General features: G+C 55.0%; 3 protein-coding genes across 7 annotated transcripts; all 3 read left to right on the plus strand.

Moving 5' to 3' along the window:
* Positions 1-93: 93 nt before the first annotated feature.
* Positions 94-3,577, plus strand: SNIP1 (Smad nuclear interacting protein 1). Its single transcript, XM_068994363.1, has 4 exons — positions 94-253; positions 327-429; positions 898-1,478; positions 2,098-3,577. Exons 1-4 carry the CDS (start codon positions 99-101, stop codon positions 2,360-2,362), a joined length of 1,104 nt encoding a protein of 367 aa, XP_068850464.1. The 5' UTR covers positions 94-98; the 3' UTR covers positions 2,363-3,577.
* Positions 3,578-4,497: 920 nt separating this feature from the next.
* MEAF6 (MYST/Esa1 associated factor 6) lies at positions 4,498-11,165 on the plus strand. Of its 5 annotated transcripts, XR_011156285.1 has the most exons (9): positions 4,498-4,612; positions 4,728-4,843; positions 4,932-5,019; positions 5,506-5,551; positions 6,106-6,298; positions 9,146-9,175; positions 9,279-9,336; positions 9,933-9,966; positions 10,423-11,165. XR_011156285.1 is itself a non-coding variant. In XM_069035748.1 (8 exons), the coding sequence occupies exons 1-8, from the start codon at positions 4,517-4,519 to the stop codon at positions 10,429-10,431; spliced, it is 612 nt and encodes a 203-aa protein (XP_068891849.1). In that variant the 5' UTR covers positions 4,498-4,516; the 3' UTR covers positions 10,432-11,165. The 5 variants fall into 5 exon arrangements, 3 of the variants coding, with proteins under 3 accessions (XP_068891849.1, XP_068891850.1, XP_068891853.1); XR_011156286.1 differs by lacking the exon at positions 9,146-9,175; XM_069035748.1 differs by lacking the exon at positions 9,279-9,336.
* A 465-nt stretch (positions 11,166-11,630) lies between these two features.
* Positions 11,631-15,295, plus strand: LOC138121844 (uncharacterized). Its single transcript, XM_069035726.1, has 6 exons — positions 11,631-11,705; positions 13,026-13,577; positions 13,755-13,842; positions 13,921-14,092; positions 14,162-14,264; positions 14,539-15,295. The coding sequence occupies exons 1-6, from the start codon at positions 11,631-11,633 to the stop codon at positions 14,830-14,832; spliced, it is 1,284 nt and encodes a 427-aa protein (XP_068891827.1). The 3' UTR covers positions 14,833-15,295.
* The last annotated feature ends 1,964 nt before the right edge of the window (positions 15,296-17,259 follow it).

Raw genomic sequence — 17,259 nt, forward strand, 5'->3', positions numbered from 1 at the left:
CTGCCCCGCGCAGGCGCAGCAACGCCCGCGCGGAAGAGCCTGCGGGCGGAAGTGCTCGCGGGCCGGAAGTGGCGGCACTTCCCGTCGGGACGGGCGCCATGGAGGCGGCGGCGGGGGAGCGGCGGCGGGAGCAGCGGCGGCGGCGGGAGGCGGCCGTGAAGGCCGAGCGGCGAAGCCCCCGGCGAAGCCCGTCGCCGCCGGGCGAGGAGCGGCGGGGCCCGGCGGGGCCGCGCGCGGGCAGCCGCGGCAGCAGGTAGGGAGGCCCGGCCGCTCTGGCCCCACGCTCGGCCCGGCCCCGCCGCTCACGCCTTCCCCTTGTTCCCCAGGTCGCCCCGGCGGAGGAGCCGGTCCGGGCGGAGGAGCCGCTCCCCGCGAGGCAGGAGGAGCCGCAGCCACAGCCCGCACCACGGCGCCGTGAGGGTGAAGCAGGTAAATGGTGCTGTCAGTACAGAGGGCCCCTGCAGGCGCCGCAGCGGACGCAGTTCCCGGAGACTCGGCCGTGCCGGGTACAGAAGGCGTCTCTTTACTTGTCCGTTCAGACTGGGCCCTGCATCGTGTCCCATGAGCAGAGGGAGGATCTGGGCAAGTCAGGAGCTCCCGCCTCCCAGCTCAGGCTGTGCCACCAATGACTGGAGCTCCTGTTCGAGCCCAGCCTGTGCCACAGCACAGGCGTCCCTGGGAGCTGTGTCCTTTGCCTGGAGCAGGTGACGCTGCCTGTTTCTTGTGCTTTATTTGGTGTAAAGTGTGGGAACCCAAGTAGTTTGGCACGGAAATCTGTTCCATGTTGTGTCAGATCTGCCCACACCTGCCCCAGTATGTGTTTTCCATGTGTAGGATTGGGATTTTCTTAAAGGCCAAGGTAGGTCTGCTGCTCTTTCATTCTGATTGTCCTTTCAGGAGCGAGATGATCACTGTCGCAGGGGGAACGAGGAGCGGAAGCAGAGACACCCATCGGAGCAGGAGCACCGGCGGGACAGGAGTGGTGACCGGGACAGGCACAGGGACCACTCAGACAGAAAGAAGAACCCCAGTGACAGGCTGGGAACTCGCGGCCACGAGCGGGACATGCAGAACCTGCGGGAGCAGCAGGCAGAGAGGGAGTTCTACAATGAGAGGAGGCGAGAGCACCGACAGGGCACCGAGGGCAACGGCGACCAGAACCCAGAGCTCCGGCAGTCCGAGAGCAAACCCAAAGAAAAAGCTGCTGTGAACAAGGAGAAGCCAAGCTTCGAGCTGTCCGGGGCCCTGCTGGAGGACACCAACACGTTCCGGGGGGTGGTGATCAAGTACAGCGAGCCCCCCGAGGCGCGCATCCCCAAGACGCGCTGGCGCCTGTACCCCTTCAAGAACGACGAGTTCCTGCCGGTGATGTACATCCACAGGCAGAGCGCGTACCTGCTGGGCCGGCACCGCCGCATTGCCGACATCCCCATCGACCACCCCTCCTGCTCCAAGCAGCACGCCGTCTTCCAGTACCGGTGAGTGGCTTGGGAACTTCGGAAGGAGAACAGCACACGAACCAAACGCCTTGGAATGCATGGCTGGGAGGGGCGAGTTCACTGTCAGTAAAGTAGAAATGGAATTTATCTGTGACTGCTGTGGATCATCCCAGCAGTGACCAAAAATATCTGAAATTCCTCTAATTTAGCTACAAGCAGAGAAACCATATAGCAGGGTTAGACACAGAATGGGGTGTGAATCCAGGTTGGAATAACCTACCAGGTGTGATTGACAGTAAAAGCATTTCAAGAAGAGGTTTGTTGGTTTGTTCTCTCACAGTGAGGGCAGCTGTGCTCTGATGCAGAGGGGGCTCCTGTTGCTATTGGAGAATAGCCCAGCTCTCGTGGAGAACATCTGTCCCAGTGCAGGAGTTGCTATGTTACATCATCGGAGGTTTAGGGAGTGATGTGGCCTCTCTCAGAACCTGCTCTGTCTCACACAGTTTCTTGTTGCTCTCATTGGGCTGTTCCGATCTCGGGACGGATGAGTGTTCACTGCACAAACCGACCTGCTTGTGGAGCACAATTTCTGTCTCACCTGCTTTTGGAGCACGTTTCCTGTCTCTCTGGTGGTTCAGCCAGTGTTTTTGTTTTCCAGGCTGGTGGAGTACACCCGAGCTGACGGCACTGTGGGCCGCAGGGTGAGGCCCTACATCATCGACCTGGGCTCGGGGAACGGCACCTTCCTCAACAACCAGCGCATCGAGCCCCAGCGCTACTATGAACTGAAGGAGAAGGACGTACTCAAGTTTGGGTTCAGCAGCAGAGAGTATGTCCTGCTCCATGAATCCTCAGATAAATCTGAGGCCAATGCAAAGGACGATGATGAAGATGAGGAGAAGGAGGAAGAGTCTGACAGTTAACGGATGAGGAAGAAGTTGGGGAGGGGCAGAGGAGAGAAACTCCTTGCAATTGAACAGGACTGGGATGTGAACACAGAGCATCGCAGCACTGATGCCTCTTGTTGCCTTAAAGTCCTTTCTCTGTTGCTGGTCTGTTCCCATAGTTTGTTTTGGGGGACTTTGCTCATTATTCATCTTTGATAGTTTTGCATATCAGGAAATACAGCTTTACTTTTATTTTATTTTTCCCCCAACAAGCCGAAGAGCACCTGGACGTGAAAGCTCTGGTGCTGGAAACCCTCCACAGATGTTGCCAGACTCTTCCAGCAAACCATGTCAAACACAGACAGCATCCGGAAAATTCTTTTTATGACTTGTTTTGTTACAGCCCTTTGAAAATGCTACAGACTGAAAGGTTAGTTAAAGAGTATCTGATGCACATCTTGTTCAGTAGTTTGCCAAATTCCTCTGCCTGTTGGGAGTTCTGGCAGGAGAATTTACCCAGATCACTGCTGAAACGGCAGAAACATGGCAAAGACCCTCATGTATTTGTATGTTTTGGCTATTTAATTTGCCTCATGGCGATTGAGGGATGGGCATTTCAGTGGCATTCTGCCTGGAAATTACAAGGGAATGTGAAACAGAAGTTAAACAGTTCCTGGAATTTCAGGTGATGAGACTGTGGCTGAGGGCCCCCAGTTTCCTGTTCCCACACACGATGCTGAAACTGTTGTGGATGTGGAGTTTCTGGGTTGAAGGCTGGAGCCATTATTTCTGACCCCACCCCAGGGTTTGTTTGTGTCACACAGAAACACCTTTGGTTGGGTGACGTGTTTTAACCAGAGTTTGCACTATTTAAGTTCTCTTTTTATAAAAACTTACCCAAGTCCCTTGTTTAACACAGTCTTCTCGCTGTAAAGAAATGAGTGTTTAGGGAGAGAAGCACCAGTGCCACTCACTGGGAGTTGCATAGTCTTTGGTGTCTCCTCCATGTTGCTTTATGTTAAATGTGTATGTCCCACACTTTACTGATTCACCTGGGTGTTCGTGGTCTCACCTGTTCGTCCCTGATGTGTACGGACTGTACACAAACGGTGCTTGTTGTACACATGGATGGTGTAAATATGGGGCATTGCTGTGGGATTTCAGACGGGTAGGATGGAGTTTGAGCAGGAGGAGCTCCTTTATATCTACTCCAAGGGTTTTTAAATAAACAATTTGTAAATTTAGCCCTGATTACTTTCAGTTGTAATATTTTTCTAGTGTCCTTTTTTTTTCCTTGAAAGAGATGAAGTTTCAGTACTTGTTGCTGTATTAAAGAAACCAAATAAGTTTAAAACGGCACGATTTGTGTACTGGAGAGGCTGTTAGCGCTGGAGGTTTGTATCATTCCCCTTGGCCAGGCCTTTCTCACCTGAGTGTGGTCAAGGTGGCTCATTCTATGTCCCCTGACAGGGTTCACACAGGAATGCGAAGTGACATCATTGCTGTACTGGCCCCCCGAGTGTCACTGCAGAGGATCAGAGTGACGTGGGTCAATAGGATCATAGAAAGGTCTGGCTTGGAGGGACCTTAAAGACCCCAGATGATGCCATGAAGATTTTTTGCCTTTTCTTTTATACCCCTGTTACACCTTTTTACAACTTCTGTATTCCCAGTGCTTTTTGCCTCCATTCTTGGCCTTGTTTGTCAAGCTGAGAGACTCAGCATTTTAGAAGCTTCGTAGCCAGGGATCAGTGTGCCCCAGAGCCCAAGGTCCTCTCCAGAACACATTCTGTAAACTCAGATAGAACCATCCAGGGGAAGGTTCCTTGGGGAGGGGGGCTCACTTGAGCCTCTCCTTGGGGAATCTTTGATAGATCTGCTAATTAGTAACACCTACAATGTTATACCAGATCTTTGGGGGCAGACTCGGTGGGGTGCACTTCGGTGCATTTGACCTGGACGTGTGCACCTAAGGATCCTTACAATAAATCCCAAGGTAAAATCCCTTTTCCCCTTCTAACCGTGTGTGACTCTGGATTTTAAGACCAGGAAAAGGCATCACAGAGTCCCAGAATCTCTCATTGATTACGGCTCCGTGCTGCCCCCTCGCCCCTCCCGCCTCGCCGCTGCCCCCAGTGGCCGCTGCCGGCATCGCCCCGCCCCGCCCCGCCCCGCGCAGGCCGCGCCGCCATGGCCGCGCTCCACGCCAAGGCCGGGGGGCCCCCGCAGATCCCGGACACCCGCCGGGAGCTCGCCGAGCTGGTGAAACGCAAACAGGAGCTGGCGGTGAGCGCAGGGGAGGGGGTCGGTGTGGGCCAGGTGGCGGCGGACCGGCTGGGGAAGCGGCGGGGCCGGAGCGGCGCGGCCGGGCCTGCTCCATGCGCGGCGGTGTTCCCGGCAGGAGACGCTGGCAAACCTGGAGCGGCAGATCTACGCCTTCGAGGGCAGCTACCTGGAGGACACGCAGATGTACGGGAACATCATCCGCGGCTGGGATCGGTATCTCACCAACCAGAAGTGAGTGGCGGAGGCGCTGCCCACCTGCCCAGCTCCCCCCCCCCCCCCCCAACCCCCGGCCCCGCCATCGCGCCTGTCTCTGTTTCAGGAACTCCAACAGCAAAAACGACCGGAGGAACCGCAAGTTCAAGGAAGCTGAGAGGCTCTTCAGCAAGTCCTCGGTCACCTCAGCAGCGGTGAGTGCTGAGGATGCTGGCAGGATGAGCAGATGCCCCTGTCCCCATAACCGTCCCTGTGCCCACCCCTCTCCTCATCCCTGTCCCCATCCCTTTCTCCATTCCCATCCCTTTCCTTGTCCCCATTCCTGTTCCTTCCCCATCCCATCCCCATTCCTGTTCCTTGGTGCCTCAGTCCTGCCATGATCACCTGCAGAACACCTTCCCCATTTGAAGTGCTGTACCTGCACTGGCTCCCTGACCTGAGCATCCCCATCCCACCCTGCAGCCTCTTCCAAAGCCCCTTTTCCGGGTGCCTGGGGGGTGGGAGGATGCCTGTCACTGGCGTCACTGCCTTCCCCGGCTTTGTCTCTGCTGCAGACCCCCGGTGCCACGTGGGGCCGCGGGCCCTTCAGAGGGACTGTGTGTCTGTGTGGTCTGGGCTCTGTGCTTTGAGCATTGGGAGGTGAATCCCTGCCTGGCTTGACATCCCGTTTGGTTTTCCAGGCTGTCAGTGCGTTAGCTGGAGTCCAGGACCAGCTCATTGAGAAGCGTAAGTCTCTCTGTCATTCTTCTGTGAATTTGGGAAGAATTACACTCTCCCCACCGTTCAGCCCTGTCTCAGCCTTACAGATCTGGGCTGGACTTGGGCTCCTGTTCCCAGGCCCTGTGTCTGCTGCCCTCAGGCTGCTCCTGGCTGTTGTCTTGCCAAGTTCCTTCCACGCTCAGCAGGGGTTTGTTGTGTGTAAAAGGGATTGAAAATTGGCTTGGTGCTCTTTGGAGGAAGAGGCCAGACGAGCTGAAGCACTGCGTCGATGTAGATGTGTCAGTCACGGGACATGTGGGGAGGGACCACTCACCTCCAGGATATTTAAAAACATTTTTGTGATGAGCACCAAATAGCATGTGGTTCCAGAGAGCCTCAGTGCTGAGGAGCAGCTTCCTGTCCATCCTGCAGAGTTGTTTCCCAGGTTCTTTGATTCACCTCCTGGTGCTGCAGGGCTCAGGTGTCTCTGCTGCTGTTCTGGGATTGTTTCTCCCACTCAGGGCTGTGCCAGGGCAGCTGGGAGTTCACCCTGGTGCTCACCTGGGTCTGTCCTGCTCTAGGGGAGCCAGGCAGTGGCACAGAGAGTGACACTTCTCCAGACTTCCACAACCAGGAGAATGAGCCCAACCAGGAGGATGCTGAAGAGCTAGATGGCTCCGTGCAGGGTGTGAAGCCCCAGAAAGCTGCTTCCTCCACTTCCTCTGGGAGCCACCACAGCAGCCACAAAAAGCGAAAGAACAAAAACAGACACAGGTCAGTGGGACCAGCAGCCTCCTTGCCACACCTGGACAGTTGGCTGGGGCTGGATTGAATTTATTGTCTGAGGGGAACCAGTAACATGTTGGAATAATGGGCAGCTGGGGTCAGTTGTTTGGGTGGTTTTCCTGGTTTTGGAAGAGGAGGGGAAAGTGCTGAGGAACTTAAACAAGCAGCACAGGGTGCTTGCTCCAGCTGTGGCACAGCTGTGCTTCTGGGCAGCTTCTTCAGCTCTCCCGTGTCCCCAGGATAAAGCTTATTCCTTCCAGCAGGTCCTGACCTCCTGAGCTTGCTGCTTGGTTTCTGCAGAGCCCAGTAGGACAGGAATGTTAGTGCTTTCTTTGAAGGAGGGTGGAAAGCAAATGGGAATGTTTTTGGGGTTTTGGACACTCCCAGTATCTGGATTTCCACTGCAGCCCTTTCCAGCTCTCACATCTCAGCCGAGTCTCAGTACTGGCATAGAGGAGTTGCTGTGTCACCTTCACCTCAGAGTGTTTGTTATTAAACTGACCTGAAATTCATGTGAAACAGATTCCTTGAACTCTTTTCTGATTGGATTTACCTGTGCAGCTCTGCCCCTAAGGTGTAATAAGGGCAATGAGCTGGTCCCTGTGCCCTCAGCCCAGGCTGCTGGCAGTGACAGTGCCTGTGAGTCAGGCCATGAGGGGGGAAAACCATGGAGAGGAGACACTGCAGAGCTGCACCTCCCTGGAAGGATTGCTGAAGCTGAGGCCTAAGGATTTAATAGAAGTAATGGAGCTTTTAAAACTCCAAAGCGTCTGTGCTGGCTCTGAGCTGTTAGCTCTGGCTAGGGATGGGCTTTCCTCTTTAAGGGACACGCCACGCAATTAGAGAAAGGGTTTAGAGTGGTAAAAGTTTACAAGGCGGGGGTGGGGACAGCTGGGGTGGGGACAGAGGTAGGTACAATGCTTGAAAAATGCTTAACTCCTTTTTTTGCCTTTACTAAGTGTTGAGTCATTAGCATGTCTTTAATTCTTAGGTCAGAATTTCCTTCCTACAGCAGCCTGAATTGGGCAAATGTCTGAAAGGACTGGATGTCCCTTTGGTTCCTCATGAGCTGGGAATCCAAAGAAGTTCAAATCTCTTTTTTTGCCTGTAGATATTTGGAAGAAGTTCAGGAATAACACAAGAAACTACATCCGTGAACAAGTCCAGAGAAACAACCTGTAAAACTGAAGTACAGCTTAAGAAAACTGCCATTTCAAACAAATTATAAAATACTCTCCCAGGCGCTTCCCTGGACAAAGCATGGCCAGCAACATGGTGGGGTGCAGGGCAGGTGCTGGAACTGACATAAATCCTTTTGCTCCGGTCCATTACCCGGACTTTAGGGACAGGAGCTGGGGGGAAGCTGCCCCCCAGCAGGTTCTGTGGCTCTGGGTTCCTTCACATCCCCCTCTGCAGCTGTGGTGGCTGCTGCCAGGCCGGGCTGTTGGACAGAGGAGCCCTGCCCTGCTCACCTGTGGCAGCTCCTGTGTTCCCAGGCCCTGTCAAGACACTCCGAGGGGCTCAGTGAGGCAGGAACTGACTGTTTGTAATGCTTAGCAAGGCCAGATAGAGAATTAAAAAAGATAAAAAGATAATTAAATTTGTCTGTAATAAAAGCTCTGTTAAAATTGTGATTGCTGTTACTGACTATCCCCTAGATTTTGGCAGATAAGACCAAACAATTTTCAAGTATATTTAGACTAAAAAACCCCAGCAACAACCCAGTACCTGATCATGCAGCGAGGGTGTTCCAGGCCCCGCAGCCCCGCAGGTGCTCCAGCCAGACCTGTGGGTCTGTCCCCTGAGGTGTCTGGCATGAAAAAGAGAAAAAATAAAAAGAAATATTGGCTTTTCTCTTTATTCAGAAGCTCTTCCGTTTGCCAGCACAACTCTGGGTTTCACTGCCCTGTTCCTGGAGAACCGGGAGGTGCTGGGAAAGGCCCCTGCAGGAGCACGGCCTCTCCGGGGTTCCCCCGTGGGGAGCTGGGTCAGCACGGGGACGTTTGGCTTCAGGAGCACACAGGGCCTCACGTGTGGGCTACAGAGGCTGTGCTGTCCCCCTGCTCCCTCCCACACCTCAGGAAGGCCAGGGTGGATATTTTCAGTGTGCTCAGCTGTTTTCACGGCTAACAAGCGTTTGAGGGAACCCAGTGCTGTTTCCTCTTAGCAGTGCAGTCCTGGAATGGGATTCCATGATCAATCCTTCCTCACCAGTGTCAGCTGTGAGCAGAGCTGTGTCTGGAGGCCATACTGTGGCACTTGTATGAGGGGGTGGGACAGTCACCAAACTGCTCAGCTCTGGCCAAATGTCCCTGGGCTGCCATTGCCAGGGACAGCAGCGCTGGTGGTGTGCAGGGAACAGCCCAGGGCGGGGTTGGGCACCAAGTTCTGTGTCACCTCTGCCTGAACCAGCTTTGCCTTGCCCTGGCAGCACAGCCACCTCCCCAACTGCCCTGCTTCCTGACCCCTCACTTTGGTTTTCCAAGCCCTCGGGTTCCTCTCCTGTCCCTGAGCTCTGCCCTCTCTGGGTCTGGCAGCTGCCCCTCTTTCAGGTCCTAAAATCCCCTATGTAAGCCAAACCCACCTCTCTGCTAACACCTCTTGTTCCCAGAAATCCAGTGGGGAGGGGGACGTTGTATTGCCAACCCGGAGTGCTTTTTGTGCCCAGTCCTGGTTAAGATATCTAAAGAACTTGATGATGTTTGAACACTGGCTTTATTATTTATTTTATTTTATTTTTTAGCAATCTCGCTAGGGTGGCTAATCAACTAATTGATTTAATTCATTAGTATATTAATTTCTATTGCTTTCTTCCTTTCAAATGCTGCCCCTCAGCCCGTCTGGCATGTTTGATTATGACTTTGAGTAAGTTTGACTTGAATTAGTACTTGTGCTGTGTTGTTAGTGTGTAGACACTGATGTGCCTTTTGAGACCTCGCTAACCCCTAGTTTATCTGTTTAATTGTAGGTATGTATATTAGGTTAGGCTGGGAAGTTTTTTTTAAAAACAGAAAAGCGTGATGGAGGTAACATTTTATTTAATAACTTCAGCAAATTATAAATTAACTTCACTCTTCTTTACCTTTCTGTTTCATATTTAAATAGATAAAACTTTTTAACTTTAAAACTTAGTTTTAGAACTGATTCTTTTGGCTTTGCTGCTTAAGGAGATTAGTATAGACTTGGATATTTCCTTCTGGAAAAATGTACTAAACTCAATACCTTTGGCTTGTATAATCCCTGTTATCCTAACTCCTCTCTCTATCCAAGTAAATAACTCTCACAATATGTCTGGATAATTACCCGTGGCATAGTTACACCTCTGACAGATTAAATTAACATAGAGCATGCCTAGTTCCCCTTCCTCACCTAAGTGCCCTATGATTGATTGTGCCCCTTGATTAACTCTGTCTGGGAGTGGCTGGAATCTGCTTTTTGGCAAATAATAACTCCACTCTCCTCTGCTGCTCTCGTGCCCAGTAACCCTGGGACAGTGCCCTGGCTCAGCCAGTTGGAAATGGATGGATTAACCATAGTCTCTGTCGTAGCTGTGCCCTGTGCAGTAGCTCCGGTGTTGGCTCAGGTATTGACATGGACGTTTCTCTTGTCTTTCCAACCACAGGATTGATCTCAAGTTAAACAAAAAGCCAAGAGCTGTAAGTATCCGTGCTCTGTCTGTGTTTTCATTGCTCACCGGAGGGGCTGGCTGACACCCAAGCTTAAAAAACCCTCCTGCTGCTGTCATTTAAGTTCTTATTGTCATGGTTGAGGAGTGTCACAGTGTGAGATCAGCACTGTCCCCTGGCTGTAACAGCAGCTGAGGCCAGGTGGGCTGTTCTGAGCCCTGGTCACAGATAACTCCTGTGTGCTTCTCATGGAAAAAGCTGCTTTGCATCCTGTTACCTTGTCATGACCTGGAGCATCAAATCTGGTTTGAGTTGATACTCAAGGTTGGAAGGGTCCCTCCTTTTCAATGTTTAGCTGCAAGTAAAAGATCTGTTTTGCCTGCAACTAGTGGTGTGTGAGATGAGAGAGGACTGAGACCCCCAGCTCCGAGAGCAGAATCGGAGGTGGGAAGGTGTTAACGTGCCTGTGCTGTCCTTTCTCTGCAGGACTACTAGAGCCATCAGTGCTGATGCTCCTGCGATTTAGGTCTGTGACTCCCCACTGAGAAGCTCTGAAGCAGGATGGCAGCTGCAGCAGGAGTGACTCACTCTAAGGGACTTGGATGGGGGGAGGAAATCCTGGACCATGTACTTTGCATCATTTTTAAATCACCTGAGTTGCAGGAAGACAAAGGTGGTGTAGTAGTTGTAGTAGTTCTGAATTCCTGACTCTTCTGGGCTTCCACCTTGGTCGGGAACTTCCTGAAACAGCTGATACTGCTGCCCCCTGTCACCTGCAGACCCACAGAGAGGCATTTCCTTTTCCACTGGAACTGGGGTAGGATTCAGTGTGTCCCATCCATGTTGTGAGACTTAGATTACTTTTGTTGCTGATATTTAGCTCTGCAGGTTTGGTTTTTTGTTTTTGTTTTGTTGTGCTTTTTTTAAAGCTGAAGTGTATAGTTACAAGTTGACTTTGGGTTTCTTTGTTTAGTCCGTGTAGTGGAAGGTTCTTCATTTTGTGGAGCAGCTCTTTTGATTCTTACTCAAGCAGAGAAGAAGGTAGTTTAACCCTTTTCTCTTACTTTCATTTTAAACACCATCTCCCGATATTCCTCAGTGCATTAGGTGCAGGAAGGGCCAGAGCTCAGAGCCAGCTCTTCGCTGTCGCTGACTTTGGGTGGGTTCTCTTTTTAATACAAACTTCTGTCATTTGTACATAAACAATAAAAGTTCCATGTTTGTCTCTTCTCATGGTTTATTCAGTCCAAACTTTGACTCCTGGTGCTTTTCTAGTCTCCACCTGCGTTATGAGGACTTCACTGGAATTCTTCCCCTTTGGCACTGGAGCTGTTCCTTGTCCCATGGCCCATGGGAGGTTCACTTGGTGCTTTCTCTCCTCGGGGTAGCTGTAACTAAGTGCTGCAGGGAGTGCCAGGCTCTAATCCCCAGCTGTGTTTGGCTGATCCTGCTGCAAGGCAGGACTGGGATGTCCATGGTTCTGCTGGTGAGGGCATATTGCTTGAAGATCAGGGCTGAGCCAGCTGGATTTTCCCTGGAGCAGGACAAAGGGGTGAGGGCTGGGTGCTCCTCACAGCAGCCAGATCAGAATCTTGGTGTTGCTGTTGAACTGAGCTTTGCTTCGCTCAGCATGGGGAGTTGCCTTCTTTTTCGGTGCTGGGATGTGTTTGTGTAACCCCTGCTGCTGGAGGGAGATGTGGGAAGGGGGCCATGGGACTGAGTCCCTGAAGTGTGCACAGCCCTTGGAAGAGCCGAGCAACGTGCAGAACGTGTGTTCTGCTGCACCTCTGCTTCCCTGGGGTCCTCCTCAGCTCTCTCCAAGCACCCCACTGTGTGCAGGGCAGGGCCTGAGCTTTGGTGAGTGCGCAGGAGCAGAATTCTCCTTTGGGCTGTGTCTGATCCGGGGATCAAGGCAGCTCCTTGTTTGTTCCCAGAAGGAGCTGGCTTATCCCACAGGGAGCTGTGTCTCTGCTCTAGGACTGGTGGCTGCTTCTCCACGGGGGGGTTGGGATAGAGCAGCTTAAAGGCCAAGCTACGAAGCTGGCCTACTTCTGTGTGTTTTAAATTACAGAGTTTAAGTACAGCGGGGTGGAAGATCTAGGAAACAGCATCTAGGAAACTACAAGGCCTTGCTCCTCCATAGTTCTGGAAAAAGGAATTCTCAGCTGATGGTTTTCATTTCCTGGCCTCAGTACAAAAACAGTTCTCCTGCTGCTGCTGCTCCAAGCAGGGATGGCTGGAGAACTTGGACTGCAGAGGATGAAGTCTCTGCTGCACCTCTGACCTCGAGGAAAGCTGCCAGACTTCTTCAGGCAGAACATTTTGGAGAAGCAGCAAAGGGCTGGTGTAGCTTGGAGCCCTATGTGCAGGCAGGTTGTGTGGCAGGGTCAGCTTCACATTCCCTGTGACATGTTGAGATGCTGCAGGGACAATGGGGCAATGCAGCCATTTGTGCCTCCAGCTGTGCTTGTCACCAAAGGAGGGGACAGCCTGTTCTGCCCAGGTCGATGTCTGATGGCAGCAGCCTGGGGGGAGCACATTGATCGGGGCAGAAAGAGAAATGGCAAACACTTGACTCAGTTAAAGGATCGGCTGTTCCCTGCTGGGTCCTGACTCCAGCAGTTGTGCCTAAAACTTCCATTTGATTTCGGAACACTTCCATTTTACTTCCTAAAGAGCCTGAGTGACTAAAGACCACCAGGACAGCCAGTGCCTGGGCACAGGAGTTAGAGGGAGCTGCACAAGCTTTACCTGAATGCTAATTAAAACTAAAAGTAGCAGTTAGAAATATATCCCGAGTCCTTTGCTGGTGAAAGATGAATCCTGAGCAAAAAAAGAGTAGAAGAGCAGCCACTGTCCTTATAGACCCCAAAGGTGGAGCGTTAGAGAGACGCTAATCCCTGCACCGCCTCGTCACCAAGAGGATTAGGCAGGAGTTCATCTGGTCGCCGAGGGGCAGGAGGGGCCGCGCCCGGTGCATGGCTGGGTAAGGGGGCAGAGGGGAGGGGGCAGCGGGGGTCCCGCGTGGGGGGATCCGGCCCACAGACGCTCCGGTCCCCTCTCGCTGTCCTGGCTCATGGCTCCCGTAGGCCGGGGCTCGTCAGCTGTGTCTCCTGGTCCGCAGGGAGCCATGGGCCGGCAGCGCGCACCGCCCGGGCCGTGCTGGAGGCGGCTCCTGCGTGCCGGCTGCTGGTGGCTGCTGTCGCTCTGCGGGACGGCGCTGCGGGGGCTGCGGGGGCTCTGGAGCCTCACGTGGGTCGGTACCTCCCTGGGGACCTCCCCGCACCTCTGCCGGCTCCAAACGTGGCGGGCGGGCGGAGCCGGGGCAGGGGAGCTCTGGGGGGCGAGCGCCGTGCCGCTGGTGCTGGGGGCTGTGGTTCGTTGCCACTGGGGCAGCTGGAGGGGGGCAGTTTGTCACCACAGCCCCCGGCAGCTCGGCTGCGGCACTGGCACCCTCGTCCCGGGGGGCTGGTCCTTGGCTCAAGGCACTGTGTGGCTGTGCCCACCAGGAGCCCTGGGGACACGGGGGCATCGCTCCAGGCTCTGCACTCCACAGGGCAGGTGTGAGCCGTCCTCTCCCCCAGGTCCTGCTGATCTGCTACAAGAGCTGCTGGGATGGCGCCTTCCAGGTCACCGAGGAGGTAACTCCCCCCTGGGAGGCCCGCGGCGCTCGCCAACCCCCGGGACGCAGCCGAGCCCGGTGACATGGCCCACTGAGTGGCACGAGGGGGGTTCCCCAGACAGGGATGGTGCCAGGGGCCATCTGGGCTCAGCTGCCCATGGACCTGTCAGTCCCCACTGTCCGTGTTGGCTTCCAGCTCGGCACAGCCCTGCAGCTGAGACTCGAGGGGAGTGAGGAGGAGGAGGATGGGGACTCAGATTCTGCACTGGAGCCTGGACAGACAGGTACGTCCCTGGCCCAGAGGTGTCCCTGGGGCTGGCAGGTGTCATGGGGGACTGGAAGGAGCTGAGCTGTGGTGCCAGGGCAGCGGTGGGGCTGCAGCAGCGTGGCGATGCCAGCGAGGCCATGCTGCGGAGGCTGGAGGCACTGGAGGCCGACGTGCGCTTCCTCTGCACGGAGCTGGGGGCTGAGAAGCTTCTGTGGAGCAGCCGGTTCCTGGAGCTGCTGCGGGAACAGCAAAGCCTGCACCAACGGGTGAGTCCCCTGTGGGGTCCAGCCCCCGCAGTCCCCTCTGGCACTCCAGACCCTCACACCCTATTCCAGCTGCAGGAGCTGCCATGGCAGTGGAACAGGGGTGACAGCCCCGAGCTGCTCGGGGAAGCAGAAGACCAAAGTGCCAGTGGGAGTGAGGGAGAGAGCCCAGAAGGTAGGGGCTGGGAATTGCAGGGGGCCCAGGGAACCAGTAGCTAGGGAGGGGGGACTTGCAACCAGAGCTGGGGATGGGGCAATGTGCTGACTTTGCTAATGGGCAGTAATGGGCAATGCACCAACTCCCATCTGGGCACTGGGTGGCACTGGGCAGCCTGGGGAGGTACTTGGGAGGAGGGTGGTGGGAAAGGCTCCCAGTTCTCTGCGTCAGTTCCCACCAGGAGCCTGGCTGGGTGCTCCCACTGGTGTCTCCTCCCTTTGCTCTGTTCCAGGATGCCAGTGGATGGAGGCACCACAGAAACCACACAGTTCCATCCAGCCTGATAGGCAGAAAATGTGAGGGTGGGAGCAGGGCCTCAGCAAACCAGGAAGGATCCACACATTCCTCCCTGCCCAGGCCCTGCAGGACACAGGCCCAGCTGTATCCCTGTATGTGCCTCCATCCCTCGGTGCTGGCTGGGCCTGGCCCCATCCAGCAGAACTGCAGCCATTTCCCAGGAGCAGGAACCAGCTGGGAAGCAGGTCAGGACGAGCCACTGGCCCTGGGTCTGCCCCAGGACATGTGACAGCCCTCTCTGCCCAGGGCTGCCCCCGGGCTGACTCTGCCCCATGGGGGCTGGCTCTGGTGAAGCCCACCGAGGAGCATCCTCTGGCTCTGCTGCTTGTTGGGAGGTTCCAGGAACAAGGAGTCTGGTCAGCGCCGGCTTCAGTCACCTTGCTCTGGGGTGGTGGATTGCAAAACTCACCCAACTGACTTCCTGATCGGCCAGATCCATCCTCTCAGTCAGCTGCTCCCGCACATGTCGCAACCCTGGGCCAGCTCCTTGAGACAGCGGTCAAGGGCAACCGGCTCCCCAGGCATGGCTGATGGCCCCTCACTGGCCAGAACAGCTGGGCCCGGGATGCTGAGCCACAGGAGCACCGGCACTGCAGGGCTGAGGGGCTGCTTGGTGCCCAGGCCTGGCCCAGCACAGAGGGGGTGCATCCTGCCCTGGGCTCCCACTGTTCAATACAGGCAGCCACTTTCCATGGGTTGTGTCTGCCTGGTCTTTGTCCGGCAGGCCGGGACAGCTGCACCAGCGCCTGGCAGTCGCCCCCACGCCCCAGCTCTCTGGGGACAGGGACAGGATGAGCTCTTGCTGAAGCAGAGCAGGGACCAGCACCCACCTGCAGCAGGCAGGATCGGTAGGGATCTGTCCTCCCAACGTGCCCGTGCAGCTCCCACATGCAGGGAGCTGATGCAACCCAAATAGCAGCAGCCTGACTCACCCTGCACCCACCTGGCCCCAGTGTGGTGGAGGTGGGACAGCCCCGTGCTGCTCAGAAATACCAAAGTAAACCAGGTCCTGCTAATGAGCTGCTCTGAGGGCCCTGCTGCAGTGAAACCCCAGTCCCAAGCTTCTCCCCCCGCTCCCACAGGAATCACAGCAGCATCCATGCTGAGAGACCATGGGAGTACCAGACAGTGATGTGACAAGGTCATGCTCCTGCTGTAGCCACCTCTCCTGTGGCAATCCTTGGGCTAGAAATCCCCAGCCAGCCCACAGGGGCCAGGGCGTAGGAGGTGGAGGGTGACATCAAGCAGCATTAGCTACAGCCACCAGCTCTACCCCCCACTGGAGCAGCCCCTCACCACAGCACCTGCAGCAAGGCAAGAGTCACCACACAGGCCAGGCACAGGCCACGTAAACCTCTCCCCAGCCACCACACCATCCAAGGCCTCCTGACCTATTGCTTAACCTGAAGCTGTATTTACTCCAACACATTTGTGCAACATTGCTCCACAGTCCTGGCCAGGAGCCTCAGTGGATTTGTCAAGAGGGCTGAGCAGGTGGCTGCTGCCCCAGACAGGGCTTTGGCTTCCAGGGGCAGCCCCTGCCTGTGGGGAGCACCAGGGGATTCAGGGCCCTTAGGAAAGGTGACAGAACTGAAAAGCCTGTGGCTGGAGGGCAAATGCTGACAGCATCTACACAGGTAGCACCACCATCACCCATCCCATCCCAGCATCAGCCTTCCCCCCACTGCCCTGGGGCAGCAGCCATCTCTTCCCCAGCACCTTTCCGTTGTTCTCGTGTATGCAATATTTACTTTGCAGTTACTCGCTTCCTGCAGTCCTGTCTTAAAGGGAGGGTGTATTGCAGAAGCAGTTTGGGATACAGGGTGCAGAGCTGCTGCCATGCTCAGAACCTCTGTTCCCCTTTGTGGGGAGAGCAACAGCCCAGCAGCCTCAGCAGTGGGGGAACACAGGGGGTTGATGCTGAATCTGCTCCCATGTACAGCACATACATCACCACAGCCCCTGTGATGGTGCCCACACACCATCTCCTTTCCCACAGCCTGCACAGGAACCTTTCAGATTTCTGCCTCTGAAAATGCCTTAAAATGCTAGAACTGAGTTAGCCACACCCTGGAAGCCCCCAATGGGAGGGAACCAGCTGAGTTCAAATGGAAGTTCAGGGAGCAAGGGCAGCACAGGGCAGTGCTGCCAGGGAGAGGCAAGCAAACCCTGGAGAGCAGATGGGCCCTGCTTGGAGGAGCCAGCCTCTCCTGAAGCTCAGCACGAAGCTTCAGTGGCACACAGCTGACAGGATGAGGGCTGGGAAGCCCCTGAGCACAGGAAACCTTCAACAGGCCAATGTGTGACCTCCTTCCCTCCAACAGCCCAGTGAGCTGACACAGATCTGACCCATTTTGGCTTGCCCAGGAACACAAAGCAAACACCCAGCAGTCACAGCAAGCCCCAAGAAGTGCTGAGCCAAAGCATGCACCCCAAAACCCCCATTTTAACAGCCCCAGCAGCGTTGCCAAGGTGTGCAGACAGGCAGCCCCACCACTCCTGGCACTGAGGAGTGTATAGGGGAAAAATTCCCATTTCCCAAATCTCTAGCACCACACTGAGCTTGGGAAATGGGGACACAGAACCTTGTGTGAATGAAGGAGAAAATTCAGAGAACAGCAGTGGGAGTGTGGCTGGGCTGGCTGGCTGCCCCAGC

Source organism: Aphelocoma coerulescens, chromosome 23 (genome assembly GCF_041296385.1).
Source record: "Aphelocoma coerulescens isolate FSJ_1873_10779 chromosome 23, UR_Acoe_1.0, whole genome shotgun sequence".
In the NCBI taxonomy this organism is placed as follows: Eukaryota; Metazoa; Chordata; class Aves; order Passeriformes; family Corvidae; genus Aphelocoma; species Aphelocoma coerulescens.

Bases quoted from the DNA above. Each gene is read 5' to 3' on its own strand.
- MEAF6 (XM_069035748.1), top strand. From the start codon at position 4,517: ATGGCCGCGCTCCACGCCAAGGCCGGGGGGCCCCCGCAGATCCCGGAC. The intron at 4,844-4,931 runs GTGAGTGGCGGA...TCTCTGTTTCAG, and splicing joins CGGTATCTCACCAACCAGAA to GAACTCCAACAGCAAAAACG. The intron at 5,552-6,105 runs GTAAGTCTCTCT...GTCCTGCTCTAG, and splicing joins GGACCAGCTCATTGAGAAGC to GGGAGCCAGGCAGTGGCACA.
- SNIP1 (XM_068994363.1), top strand. From the start codon at position 99: ATGGAGGCGGCGGCGGGGGAGCGGCGGCGGGAGCAGCGGCGGCGGCGG. The intron at 254-326 runs GTAGGGAGGCCC...CTTGTTCCCCAG, and splicing joins GCGGGCAGCCGCGGCAGCAG to GTCGCCCCGGCGGAGGAGCC. The intron at 430-897 runs GTAAATGGTGCT...TTGTCCTTTCAG, and splicing joins GCGCCGTGAGGGTGAAGCAG to GAGCGAGATGATCACTGTCG.
- LOC138121844 (XM_069035726.1), top strand. From the start codon at position 11,631: ATGTGGGAAGGGGGCCATGGGACTGAGTCCCTGAAGTGTGCACAGCCC. The intron at 13,578-13,754 runs GTAACTCCCCCC...GTTGGCTTCCAG, and splicing joins CCTTCCAGGTCACCGAGGAG to CTCGGCACAGCCCTGCAGCT. The intron at 14,093-14,161 runs GTGAGTCCCCTG...ACCCTATTCCAG, and splicing joins AGCAAAGCCTGCACCAACGG to CTGCAGGAGCTGCCATGGCA.